The sequence below is a fragment of the Hoplias malabaricus genome, chromosome 14 (genome assembly GCF_029633855.1).
Source record: "Hoplias malabaricus isolate fHopMal1 chromosome 14, fHopMal1.hap1, whole genome shotgun sequence".
Taxonomy (NCBI): Eukaryota; Metazoa; Chordata; class Actinopteri; order Characiformes; family Erythrinidae; genus Hoplias; species Hoplias malabaricus.
In genome coordinates, this window is record NC_089813.1 from 29,361,299 (window position 1) to 29,375,218 (window position 13,920).

General features: G+C 38.3%; 1 protein-coding gene across 4 annotated transcripts; it reads right to left on the reverse strand.

The window, feature by feature from the left end:
* Positions 1 to 230: 230 nt before the first annotated feature.
* On the reverse strand, positions 231 to 10,521 carry stk38a (serine/threonine kinase 38a). 4 transcript variants are annotated; one of them, XM_066643311.1, is made up of 14 exons: positions 10,374 to 10,521; positions 8,523 to 8,659; positions 6,241 to 6,292; positions 5,682 to 5,804; positions 5,478 to 5,561; positions 5,094 to 5,217; positions 4,689 to 4,843; positions 4,393 to 4,495; positions 2,789 to 2,850; positions 2,341 to 2,458; positions 2,095 to 2,218; positions 1,741 to 1,836; positions 1,106 to 1,200; positions 231 to 989 (listed from the first exon to the last, which is right to left on the reverse strand). In XM_066643311.1, exons 2-14 carry the CDS (start codon positions 8,651 to 8,653, stop codon positions 853 to 855), a joined length of 1,404 nt encoding a protein of 467 aa, XP_066499408.1. In that variant the 5' UTR covers positions 8,654 to 8,659; positions 10,374 to 10,521; the 3' UTR covers positions 231 to 852. The 4 variants fall into 4 exon arrangements, with proteins under 4 accessions (XP_066499408.1, XP_066499409.1, XP_066499411.1 ...); XM_066643312.1 differs by lacking the exon at positions 10,374 to 10,521 and adding an exon at positions 10,202 to 10,309; XM_066643314.1 differs by lacking the exon at positions 10,374 to 10,521 and adding an exon at positions 8,997 to 9,038.
* Positions 10,522 to 13,920: the final 3,399 nt, after the last annotated feature.

Here is a 13,920-nt window from a genome sequence, read left to right on the forward strand (position 1 = left end):
AGAAGATTACTGGAACATTCATGTAACATCCAAGTATAAGGCAATTTCTTATCCGCACACTATTTCAGGCTAGCAAATGGTGACAACTTTTTGGATAAATGAAAAGAGCCCCTTGAGGTTTGCCTCGCCAGTACAGTTGAAATATACAGTGGCAAGGCAGGTTCAATTTGAAAGAACAGAAAAAAAAAAAGAAGAAAAAAAAAAAAAAAAAAAATATATATATATATATATATATATATATCCAACTGCACAGACTATAAACAAAATACCAAGAGAGGTTCCTCTTCTCCTTTTGTTGTTTACTTGAAACAAAGGTGCAAGATTTATACAGCAGATGAGGACATGGAGACTGAAACAAAGCAGGATACAATCTCAGACTAGTTGGCTTAAAACCGGTGAACGACTCATACTAAAACTCCACAAAAAATGTTAAAAAAAATAATAATTTAATTAACATAAAACAAAAGATTGAGTGTGTTGTGTTCAACCTCTAGATGAATCCAGTCAGGGGAGGAAGGGAGAAAAAAAAAAGTGTCCATAACTGGGGTCTTTAAATAATAATAATAAAAATAATTAAAATAAAATTTAAAAAAATTCCAGACCCAAATTTTACAATCGTGGCCAACAATAACTAGGAAGGAGTTTCAGCAGCTTCCCTTGAAGAATCTAGAAAAATCAAAGACCAAGTGCTGGAACAAGGGAAGCCCACCACCACAAAAGAATCATCGCAGCATGGGTCAAAACTGAAAATGGACTATTTTGTACATGGACCAATCCACTGCAGCATGAAGCAATGGGAGGGAAAGACTCTTCGTTGAAACAAAACTACCTCTACACAAATCCAGCATATATTTATCTCTTCCCTGATTTCATGTAGGAAGGAATGGCTCCACGGGCCGTCAAACCCTCAAAGCGCTTGTATGTGTAGTTAATGAAGACCCAGTCTTTGTTCTTCAGATCAGTCTCGCAGTGGTTGGACACAACAGCTGCTACAGAAAAGAAGAGAATTATGTCAGCATTTGTCTAACAGATAGGATCATGAGGAAAAAGGCCCAGTATATTTTTTGTTTGCTTCGGTGGACAGAAAAAAAATCCTTGAACTTACGCGCTGGTTGAAGGATGTCTGAATCAGGGAATTCATCAAAGTTAGAGGTGTCATCTATACTTTTAATCTCAATCGGAATGGCTGCAGGGCGCTCCCTGTCAAAAGAATTATTTTTTCGTTCATGCTAAATCTTTAACTTGCTAATCATTTTCTGTGTATGTGTAATATATACAGTGGCTGTATATAATAGCTGTAAAAAAAGATAAGGAATATGCTATGTTCATGATCACAAATCACCATATTTAAATCATCTAAACCAAAACTCACATATACTTTTGGATGTAAAAATATCCCCAAGAAAAGAACAAATCAATGCACATGCTTTTGCTTTGATTTTTCCTTGATGGAACTCATAACGGATGCAGTGAAAAATTCTTCTTGTTTGCCATTTTCAAACCACTTAATCTTTGGGTTATTTTTGCTTAATATAATGGCAATAGTCATGTTAATACTACGCAACATGTACCATAAAATAACAAAAGCGTGAGAGAAAGTTTGAATGTTTGTTATAATTATTCATTACACACAAAAAAAGTTTTAAAACTTCTTTGTACACTTATATATCAAACCTGCAATTTAACAAATTCATTAAAAGTATGCATGCTCAATTTGCAAATATTAAGGAAAATCTTTACCTGATATGGTCATAATCCACTCCCTCAAAGAAAGGATTGGACTTTATCTCTTCGACTCCAGTAGCACCAATCCTGTTTTCACCCTCACAGCAGAACCTAGGACACAGCATGACATTTGTTTTTCTGGTTCAACACAACTTGTACAATTTTGAACCTCTCTTTTATGCTGGGTAATATGTGTACTTAAAATAAAATAACCATTACAACTACTTTTATGATTAGTGAACTCTTTAGTTTCAACAAAGCTAATATGCTTAATACAGTAACGCCTTCTGAAAGGTGAAATGGTGTGTTTCTCAAAAAGGCCTGATTCATTTTTGAAAACTAATGTGTAAATGCTTAATAAAGCTGAACCTGAGGATAAGATCCTTGGCCTTCTCAGAGATTGGAACTTCTGGAGGGAATGTTAGGGTTTCCCGCCAATTCATCACCTTCCTATATGTCTCCTGGGGTGTCTCAGAGCAGAAAGGAGGGTAACCTGCAAATTCATAATTTCACAATTTAAAATTTATTGGGAAATTTAGTTAGTCACGCAGTCCTAGTTCTAAGTAATGTTTACAATATGATGATTCTTATAAACAATGGTAATGGTAAACTTACCTATGAGCATCTCATACATGATGACACCAAGGCTCCACCAATCACACAATTTGTTGTATCCATTTTGCATAAATACTTCTGGTGCAATATAGTCAGGGGTTCCAACAGTGGAGAAGGCCTGAAATACAAAAACAAACAAAAAAAAAAAAACAATTAGACACTGTTGCCATCTTCTACACAAACCCCACTATTTCAATATTCATTTTGAGCTGTAAATCTACCCAGCCCAAACGAGATCCAAACTCACTCAACTAATTTCGTATTCTGTTCTTTCTAAAACTAACCAACTCTCATTTTAAGTGAGACTCAATACAGGTCTAAACTCTGTCTAATCCAGCCTTGTCCTTAAACACATTGTTGTCCTTGTGATGTGTAACCATGCAACAGAGGACCTGACTGAAGCAAGATTAATATCCCACTGCTTTGCTATGACATACTGGTGACTTACCAGCTGTCTCCTGTTTCTCTTCCATGTTTCCGCTTTTCTTTTGGAGTTCATGTTTTGTAAAGCTGCAAAGGACAACAAAGTGTAGGATTAAGTCAAGGTAAGAGTATCCCTGAGATCTTCACATAGGTCAATTTACATACCTTATAGCAATGTTTATATATTGAGAAAAGACAATTATTTTATAATCGCAACATACTTCACAAATATGTACTTACTAGGACTATGAATGTTTATATATATATTTTAAAAAAAAGATTACTAATAACAAAATAGAAAACAACACCTGCGTTATTGTTGTTACATTTTATTATAACAACAAAAAATCCAGAATGCCAGATATTTAATTATGAATTAAATGTATAAACTGAAGGTTCCAGTATTTAAGTATTTATAATTGTTTTCATCCACAATATGCAAGCATAAGATGGCATATTTTAAAAACAAATTTTAATTTCTTTGTGAAGATACCATAAAGCATTAGATCCAGCTTTATCTATGTTGGCTCCCAGCTACAACTGAGTAACTGAGTGGAATAACTGCAGTCTAAACTAAATACCATGTCAGATTCAGTAGGTTTGGAAGTTACCATTGTGTCAACAAGGATATCCTAGCAACTGCTGCTATATAGTCAGCCACAGAAAAGAAACTTCAAGTACCTTCTGGCATTTAATTAAAGTGTAAACATAGTAAGAGTGGATTAATGTCAAACATGTACTGTATAGACGCCTATTTATATTTCTTCAGAGTGATGACAATAAGGTGTTAAAAAGTCCACTTAAACATTTAAATTAACATTTTAATTAAGATTATACAATAGTATATAAGAAAACCAGTAAACCACACCTGTGTTCTGATTTGTAATATCTAATGGTGATAATAGTAAGAAAATTTAATAAATAAATATATTTTTTTCCTTTTTTGGCTTAACGGGGATCATATATGTAACCATTTAATGTAATAACTATGAGGCAGGTTTGAGAGGAACTGAATACTTCAGATGTTTGCTACAAGTTACCACCATTTTGAGCAATTCTGACAATTCTACACAAAGTAATAATTTTTTGTTTATCAGGCCATTCTATATGAGTTTGTTTGCAACTTTAGCATTTAATAATGCAGAAGAGTTAAAGAAGAAATCATCTGTGGTATTATTGCCCGTTAAAAGGGGAAAATTATGAGCTACTGGAGTAATACATTTTTTTTAACTGGACTTAATGAATAAGTTCCCTCTCAATGTTAGTCATCAATGCACTGTAGCCTATAGGGGGAGTGAAAGTTTTATATTTAATTCTTAACTGGCTTTGCAAAAGTGAAAGCTCTCATGGGTGATGAACCGTTTATGACTCTTAGTGTAAACAGGAAACACTGCATTACAGAACTGACAAAAAAGGGTTGTGTCAGTCAACACATTCCTACATGCAGCTCTGTTATATCCGCTGAACAGTTTAAAAATTACCCAAGAGCATGAATTAAAAAAGCCGTTTAAAAGCAGAGCTACTAAAACAGAAAGGTTACATCATTTTGTGAGAAAAAGAGAGAGGACTCAAAAGGACCATTGTAACTGCACTACTCCTGCCCTGTGTGAAAAATAACCAGACACTTACTGAAGTCACTGGGTAAGCTGTGGTTGAGGTTTCTGTAGAATTCTGTCCTGTGAGCCTTCTTTAGTCCCGTACACAAGCCAAAATCTGACAGTTTCACATGGCCCTGCACAAACAAAAGATCACTGTGAAACTAACCTACATACAGGGACATAAAAAGAGCATGTATTTTTGTAACATTACAGAGTAAAACATCCCCTAACAAAAAGCTACAGACTCTTCAGTGTCCCACCAGTAAGTTCATGAAACCAAGACAGTAGTTATTACTCAACTAGACGTAAAGTGTTCTAGCATCTCACCTTTGAGTCTAGTAGCAGGTTGTCAGGTTTGATATCTCTGTGGATAAAACCCAACTGGTGGATAGAGTCAATAGCTAGCACAGTCTCAGCAATGTAGAACTGAGTAGCCTCCTCAGTCAGAGTGTCCTTCTTCATCAACAGTGTCATCATATCCCCTGCAGACATTTTGTGTGGTTTAAATAGGAAATTATGAGATATAACATTTCTTCATCTGCTGCTCTATTGAATATTACAGAATGGAATTAATTAAATATTAAAAAAACATTTTTTTTTCCATTTTTAAACAAAATATATGTCATATTTTAACCTCAAACTGTGAGCACATTTTGAACTATTTACATTTGTTAAATGTAGGCATAAACTATTTGTAATAATAACATGATTTTGCAGTCAGACAGCACCAACCTCCTGGGAGGAACTCCATTATGAGGTAGAGGTTCAATTTGTCCTGAAAGCTGTAGAACATCTTCACAACCCATAGGCTGTCTGCCTCCACCAAAATATCCCTCTCTGCCCGAATATGGCCAACCTACAGGTGTGGATAAAACAAACAAACCAACTATTGCATAGTGTCACAAATGAAGAAACAGGAATTATATTCTGTTCTTCAATTCACTTTCAGAAATTTATTTAAGCCTTCTAAAAATCTATTTCTACACTCTGACTTATAAACTTCCACAAAATATTATTTGCAATTTCCTTTTTCAGGAAATTTTGTCAGTATGTTGCCAAACAACCATAAAATCCTGATACAATAAGTTATCCATGACCTGGGAAGGGATGACGCACCTGTTCTTTTTCCAGCATATCAGCTTTGCGCAGGATCTTCATGGCATACACATGCCCAGTGTCTTTCTTTTGAACCAGGCGCACCTGGGCATCAAAGACAAGATTAGATTTAATAAAGTATTAAGGTTTGTATAATTATATAAAAATAGAAGCACAAAATCACAAAAAAAAAGAAGGAGACACTCTATACTTTAAAGATCATACCTCTCCAAAAGCCCCGCGGCCGATCACCTTAAGTGACTCAAAGTCTTCCAGTCCGAGGCGAGTTCGTTTGAGCCGAAGAAACTCTGTTTCTTTCCTAGCATGCTGAGAGCGCCGGATACGCTTCTACACAATAAAGAGTAAACAGGAATTATTACAAGTATCTTAAATTAGTTATAGACCCTGTTGGGTCAAAAATGTTATAAATCCAAAATGCTCACTTTATAATAATTTACTTGTAAACAAACTTAATGTAAAATATTTCCAAGTAATTGGACTACTGTTATTGGCCCGTTAATCAGGAAACTTTAACACAATGCATGTAATTAGTTCAGTTTTCTAATTGCACTAAAATGTTAGTTTGTATTTAAAGCCATATCTGCCCATATGGCCTCGTTCATGGCAAGAAAGGTAGCAAGATGAAATTGATTCACTAATACAGTTTTATTTTAGATATGTTGAGGCTGCATTAAATGTAAACGAATATACAAATGCAAGGATACACAACAGTATATGTTACATAATCAATCGTAACACTACAAGGGCACCATTGTCTCCACACCTCTTCATCAGCAAGTCCCTCTTGATCCATCACCTTCTCCAATTTTTGCTGCCTATGACAAAAATACAGTATTAAAGTACATCTATGAAAGACACTATTTTAACTTTACCTTCAAACTTCAGAAATATATTTTTTTAATCAATAAACTGTAGAAAATCTTGGCAAAAGTTATTTATTTATTTATTTTGTATTTTTAAATTAACACAAGCCAGTAAGTGTAAGTGTAATAACTGTTTCATAACTTTGTTGAAATTGGTGGCTATTTTAATGAGGTATATTATTTTTCTGTTCAAACAATTTTTAAAAATCTAACAACAACTATAACGGGTTTGAAAAGTAAAATGTGAAATATGAATAAAATGTGGCATGAATGTGCGTCAGATTATATAAAGGAACAAATCCAAAGCAGCTCCATGGCATTGTTAAGATGCTCAAGATGCCAAATATATCATTCAGAGCGGTCAAACTAGTTTATCAGTTAAACAATACATCAGAGGGGTTTGGTTTCTAAAGCTAGATCACACATTACATTAGTGTTTCCCAAGCTTGGTCATGGACACACACTGTTAACAACACAGCCCTCTGTGATCCTCAAGTTTGTAACAAGAGTAAAGATGAAGCTTTTAAAATATCAGCTACAGCATGAAATGCAGCTGTACTAAAGTAATAACTGATATTCAAAAAAAAAAAAATATATATATATATATAAATAACCAAAATTCTCCTAATCTCAGTTTAAAAATGAAAGGAATCAGTCAGCTCTGCTAGGCTACTAGACTTTAGCTAGTATGCCCTAAGCGCAATAACACATCAACACCTCACTGAACAACACAAATTCACTTCACAGCTTATCCATCCATCCATTATCTGTAACCGCTTATCCAATTTAGGGTCGCGGGGGGTCCAGAGCCTACCTGGAATCATCGGGCGCAAGGCGGGAATACACCCTGGAGGGGACGCCAGTCCTTCACAGGGCAACACAGACACACACACATTCACTCACACACTCACACCTACGGACACTTTCGAGTCGCCAATCCACCTGCAACATGTGTTTTTGGACTGTGGGAGGAAACCGGAGCACCCGGAGGAAACCCACGCGGACACGGGGAGAACACACCAACTCCTCACAGACAGTCACCCGGAGCGGGAATCGGACCCACAACCTCCAGGCCCCTGGAGCTGTGTGACTGCGACACTACCTGCTGCGCCACCGTGCTGCCCACTTCACAGCTTATGATTCAGTCAAATTAGCTCATAGTTTCAACTACACTGTAGAGGATGATTCACCTTTGATTAAATATAGCTGTGGAAGGTTATGGGTGTCTGCTGATCTTGAACTTTGCCAGCAGAGTTTTATTTAGTTAGTTAGTTTTGATTCTAGCTTTGGCTAGAATCAGCAGTTTTTCAATCAGTTTTTTCAATCAGCAGAAAAAACATCCTTCAGTCTTTCAGGCTATTGGGAACCTCCAGTTACACTTTGGCATCATATAAGTGTGAAGTGGACTGGATTTAATCACAAACAGCACATACCACTCTCACAGGGGAAAACAGTGGTTCTCTTTGGCTTTTTTAAAGTTTTAAAGGAACCCTAGGTTTTAAACTATATATAAATGTAAAGAAATACCAAATATATAACCACAAGATAATCATTTACCCATGTTATGTTCTGCTGAACAAACGACAGTGGCATCATCATGACAACCTGAACCACTCAGTGTCTATAGCTGTGCTAAGCGATAGCGCCAATGGAAGGTGACGTAAACATACTGATAATTCTGGCTCAATGGCAGAACCGACTTCACGAAAGCCAAATTTAGTCCCAACCAATTAAAATCAAACACAAAAGTTTATATTCACTGTTTGAATTACCAAAGAAACTCATTTGTTACCCGAGTTGTTCTTTTTTGTAGCATTTTATGTCTAGGCCTAGCATACAAGACAGAGACACTTTTTTTTTTTTTTTTTTTTTAAATAGGCAGCGGGGCTTCGTAAACACATTCGACTGTTAGGCGGATTTGAGCACGCAAACAGAATAGCGGTCAAATGGTGAGAAAACATTCTCATAGTTGTATAAAAAAGTTATTTTTGATTAAAATCATGAACGCTGCCTTTAAGGGCTTTGAATTGGGTGGGAATTCAAGTCACAATCAAAATTTGAATCAAATAGTTCATTCCCATTCTCATAGCCAATTTAGGAATATGTTCTGCACTTCTATCCCTATTGCCATTTCTTTATAACTCTGTACCACGCAGAACACTGTTGTTTCAACAGGACTCACCTCATCTCCCGCTCCTCGTGCTGAGAGATCAGGTTGCTGTAGAAGTTCTCCAGGGTCACTTTGGCCATCGTGACCCTCTCCTTTGTGTGGTTGCTCATTGAGGAGCAGGATGTCTGACCAGTCATTGCCATGGTTACCTAGAAAATTAGAACAGACAGAGCACCGTTGTATAAAATGATCATCTATTACTTTAATTATGAGGGCAATAATTTACCATATCTTCTTAAAAGCGCATCTAGACCATACCACTTTGTGTTGAGCTACATTTAACTTGGGTTAATTTCAAAGCAATGAGCAAACTTCTGTTTTTAATGGTTAATGTACGAATCAACACAACATCTTTAGTAAAATATTCATGCTTGGTCAAAAGGTTTAGTCATGGCACATAACAAAACACAAGGCTGAAATGGTGAACAAACACCTTATTTGGCAACTGACACAAGACTGAAGGATGACGTGGTTCTGTTCACAAACCTTTGTAGCCTTTCTAACTACTTCCACTTTCAAGATGCACCATCAGAAGGGATTTCTTAATCTTATTGTCGAGATGAGTGCAGCATCACTGCAGGAGGAGTGAATGTATGCTTACTACAGATAAAGTTAAATACTATTTTGGCTGCAGCTGCCCTTTAATAGCAACTCAAGAAAATAAAATGTGCACATCTTCCAACTTTACTCCTATTGGAATAGCAGTTTGTGCGGATATTATTTATTTATTTATTTTTTAATTAATGATCAGTTTGAAAGAATATGACTTGAGACTAACACTTGCTGTCTAATAAACTCTCCAGCAGTGTACATTGTCACAAATAACACTAAAATTATATTCAGCGCAAAGTGTAAACCTGTATATTTTAACATCTGTCTCATTCTGATATCATCCAGAAGAACTTACATTAGTAATTATGGAAGTGAGACAATAGTTGATTGCTTGTAAATCTCACAAGAGAAGTTAAATACTCAGATACAACGATCTCTTATGTTATTAAAATGTCCTCCATGTTCGTATGCTCTTTGTGCATTTTATCAACTCCGCTTACCATAAAGGAGCACTTTGAAGTTCTACAGTCACAGTCTGTTGCTCTGCATACAGTTAGCCCCTTTCAACCAGTTCTTCAATGGTCAGTAGCAGGCATTAATAAAGAGATGGATTGTTCTCAGCGCTGCAGTGCCACTGACGTTGTGGTGGTGTTTTAGTGTGTGTTGAGCTGATACGTGTGGATCAGTCTAGGAATGCTGCTGAAGTAGAGATGGGCTACCAAAGTATGCAGAGCAAAAGTTGGACTAAGTCTGTAGTCTGTAATTTTACAAAGTGTACCTTTACGGTAGGTGTTGACCAAATGATCAGCGGGTGTATAAACAAGGAGGTAATTTTAATATTATGGCTGTTGTGTGGGTGATCGAGTTTGGAAACGCTACAGACAGAGAGAGAGAGAGAGAGAGAGAGAGAGAGAGAGAGATTGACAGAAAGGTAACAACATGGCTAACGTCTCATTAGCGAACTAGCAGAGCTCTTAAGTACCACTAGAAACTACACTTTAACCCACGGCTAGTTCCTCGAGTCTAAGCTTCTGTTTAGGAGTCAGCTGTCGATCAAGAACCCATTTAAACAGAAGCCCCGTTATTCCAAGAGTGACGGAAGCACTAAAGCCGAGTGAGCGAGGCTTAGCGACACTAACGTTAACTTAAGCCCCGAGTAACGCGGCGGTTCACCTCCGCTCCGAGCTCAGTAAACAATCCGGGTGAGCACGACACAGCGCTCTGAGAGACAACCGCCTGGCGGAGAACTGGACAACACCGAACTGACCACGATCCCACACTTTACTTTCACTGGCTTTGCCTCTTACCTACTTCCTCTACTCTTCCCTCCTCTTTTCTTTTCTTTTCTCTTCTCCTCCTCCTTCTGCTTCTCCTCCTGTTTTTTACTCCTTCTTCTCCTCCTTTTCTTTTTCTCCTCGATCGAAACTGACTATAACCTACTTGTGGACACTTCTCGTTATTTCCTCCTTCCAGGTCGATATTTCGGTGGCAGTCCACCAAAATAAGAGTCCTGCACCTTATTTTCTAAGAGCGAGTTCAGCGTGTTTAATTGGTTTCAAGCTTGAAATTAATCGGTATTTCACAAAATGGCAGTAATGTAACAATAAAAAATAAATGCTAAAATAGTAGGGAGAAATCATTGTGAAACCTCGATATAATCCACTTTATTTACTGGTCCATATTTATTTTAATTTTTTTTGTTTTCTCCAAAAATCCACTTCATGTTTTTGTGGAAGTATGTAGTACACTGTTATCAGTGTGATACCGCTGAACTGATTAAAACGTAAATATTAGAATGGTAAAATTGTAGACCACTTTAAAACATTTTTGAAATATAGTTTTTCTGTTTGCACTTTAAATGTATGTTAGCACCCTGTTCGAGGTTTCCAAAGGGCACTCAGGAGTTCAAATATGAAAAAAAAAAATCTAATTGCTCTTTGCATTTCTATAGTGCATTTCTCTCCTATTCACAATCTCAAAAGTGTTAAAATAATTTCCTCTAACAATCGACAGGTGGCAGCAGAGTACAGAATCTAATTGTAAAGTCGCCAGTGCGTTCAGTTGTGAGACTTATACGACGTGACTGCTTTGTTCTCTCTTTTTTTCCACACATTGGTAGTTTAGAGAGTTCTATAGCGACTGTCTTGCGACCTTTTTGTGTATATCCTTATTTTAATATAGTCACTTGAAATTGTTCACATTTTCACCTGGATATTTTTCGCCGTTCTACACTCTTCTAAATTTTACAGTAAATTACTGAACATATATATATTGGAGTAGTCTGCTTACAAGAACATGGATTTGAATATCATTCTGCTGTTAGAAAGCAGTTGTATTACAAGATATTTAACCCTGGTATTCACTTGTTGTAGCTGATGTCCCAGTACAGAGTAGCCGGCGTTTTAGGGACAATTTCTTAAACGCACAACGCAAATAAAACTTTGCTATTTACATTTTCTTTATTGTTTCTATCAACACGTTTTGTTTTAATTTTGATAATAGATAAATATTCTCTGAAGAATATTTACAACTAAATGAACATGACAGTGTGGCACGGTGGTGCAGCAGGTAGAGTTGCAGTCGCACAGCTCTAGAGACCTGGAGGTTGTGGATTCCAGTCCCCCTCCAGAGGACTGTCTGTGAGGAGTTGGTGTGTTCTCCCTGTGTCCGCGTGGGTTTCCTCCGGGTGCTCCGGTTTTGTCCCATGGTCCAAAAACACAAGTTGGATTGGCAACTCAAGTGTCCATAGATGTGAGTGAATGTGAGTGTGTTGCCCTGTTAAGGACTGGCACCCCCTCCAGGGTGTATTCCCACCTTGTGCCCAATTATTCCAGGTAGAATGAGCAGCGACTCTAGTTCGAGCTCCTCCCTTATCACTGAGCTCCTCACACAATCACGAAGAGTTCGCCCAGCAACCCTCGAACTAAACTCATTTCTCTGCACCTAAATTACGGTCACCCTCACAATCCCTCTTTCCATCACTTGTGAACAAGATCCTGAGATACTTGAACTCCTTCACGTGGGGTAAGTTTTCACCACGAACTTGAAGGGAGCATGCCACTCGTTTCCAGGAGAATACCATGGCCTCGGACTTGGAGGTGCTGAACCACATACTGACCGCTTCACACTTGGCTGCAAGCTGTTCAAGTGAACGCTAGAGGCCTCCATGTGAGGAAGCCAGAAGAACAACATCATCTGCAAATAGCAGAGGTGCCACCTCACATCCTGAGCCCTTCTATGAAAGCCCTCCTTTCCCAGGCTACCTCTCGCCACCCTGTCCATGAACATCAGGAACAGGAGTGGAGACAAGGCACCGCCCAGAAGTCATTCTCCATTGCCTCTCCAAACTCCTCCCATGCTCTGGATGACCCATGCTGGTACCCATCCGCAGAATCAGGAGTTCCCCAAGCCAGCCAAGCCTGAAAAGCTTCCTTCTTCCACTTCAGAGCTTCCCTTACCCTCAGTGTCCACCAACGGGTTCTTGGGTTGCCACTGTAACAGGCATGGACAAGATTTTGACCACAACTATATGCAGCCGTTTCTCCCAGTGCATGGAATCCTCTCTAGACTCTACACTCACTACCTTCACGAAGGCCGAATACTCCGAGCCGCTGCCAAGTTCCACGACATCAGGGGCACCTTCGTCCCCGTTCTGTGTCCAATGGGCGTTGCACCGCAACCCTACTTGGTATCTTGTGGGTGGTGAGCCCACATGATCCTCCCACGCTGCCTTTTCGGGCTGAGCCTTGCCATCAGTCCACCGGGCGTTCGCCATCGGACACTACCCCCAGGCCTTCTTCCAGGGGTAGGTCCTGGTAACCCTCTTCTGGGCAGGGTATACTTAAATTTTTTTAGGCTGTTCATAGGGGATATCGCACATTATGTTGTATAAATTATCACAGTATTGTATTAAATATTGCACATTATTTATGGTCCAAATAAATTTACATTCTGTATTAGTGTAGTGTAAAATGTCATTGTAGATGTAAGTGATGGTTGTAAAGTGTAAAGTTGTGAAGTCTAACAGCAGCACAGGACCTGCAATAACATTCCTTCACACACTTGAGGTGAAGCAGCCGGTCACTGAAGAAACTGCCGGATGCTGTCAGAGTCTCATGCATGGGGTGAGAGTCATTCTCCAGCATGGATGTTATCTTAGTTAACATTCTCCTTTCTCCCACCACGTGCGCTGGGTCTGGGGGACTTGAAAGGACAGACTTTGCCCTCTGAATGAGTTTGTCCAGTCTCCGCCAGTCTGTGGCAGAGATGATACTGCCACAGCAGACCATTCCATAAAAGATGGCGGATGTCACTACTGCATCAAAAAAGGTCCTCAGGAGTGGTCCCTGCACTCTGAATGACCTTAGCCTCCTGAGCATGTAGAGTCTGCTCTGTCCTTTTCAGTCCTAAAGTGTAGTAGTGTTATCTGTCCAGTCCAGTTTATTGTTCAGGTCAACACCCAGGTCACTTAGTGTCGGTTCTCTGGATGTTCCATAAACTTCCTAATTCACAAATAATAAAACTACTAATAAAGACAGTAGTGAGATGTTTATTCCACAGGGAAGTATAAAAATGATAGCTCACTAAAAATTATTCTTGACATACCACGAACTAAGTGAGTGCAAATACTGTTATTTTATGACTGACTATGCCAATTTATGAAGAGGCAGGGAGACATTTAAAGCTTGTATATGATCTGTGTATGAATCACTCCCTAAGATTCAGATCGAAGAGCAGGCAAAACACATTACAGAGTGATGGACTAACATTTTTCCCATTAGATCCTATGATGAAAACGCTAATGTGGTTTGAACCAAGTTTAACAGTCTGCGCGGGGTGTTGTAATCTCTTTTCGGTG

Coding starts and splice junctions, on each gene's coding strand:
- stk38a (XM_066643311.1), bottom strand. CDS start 8,653: ATGGCAATGACTGGTCAGACATCCTGCTCCTCAATGAGCAACCACACA. Junction 6,293..8,522: donor CACGAGGAGCGGGAGATGAG/GTGAGTCCTGTT, acceptor TTTTTGTCATAG/GCAGCAAAAATTGGAGAAGG. Junction 5,805..6,240: donor AGGGACTTGCTGATGAAGAG/GTGTGGAGACAA, acceptor TTTATTGTGTAG/AAGCGTATCCGGCGCTCTCA.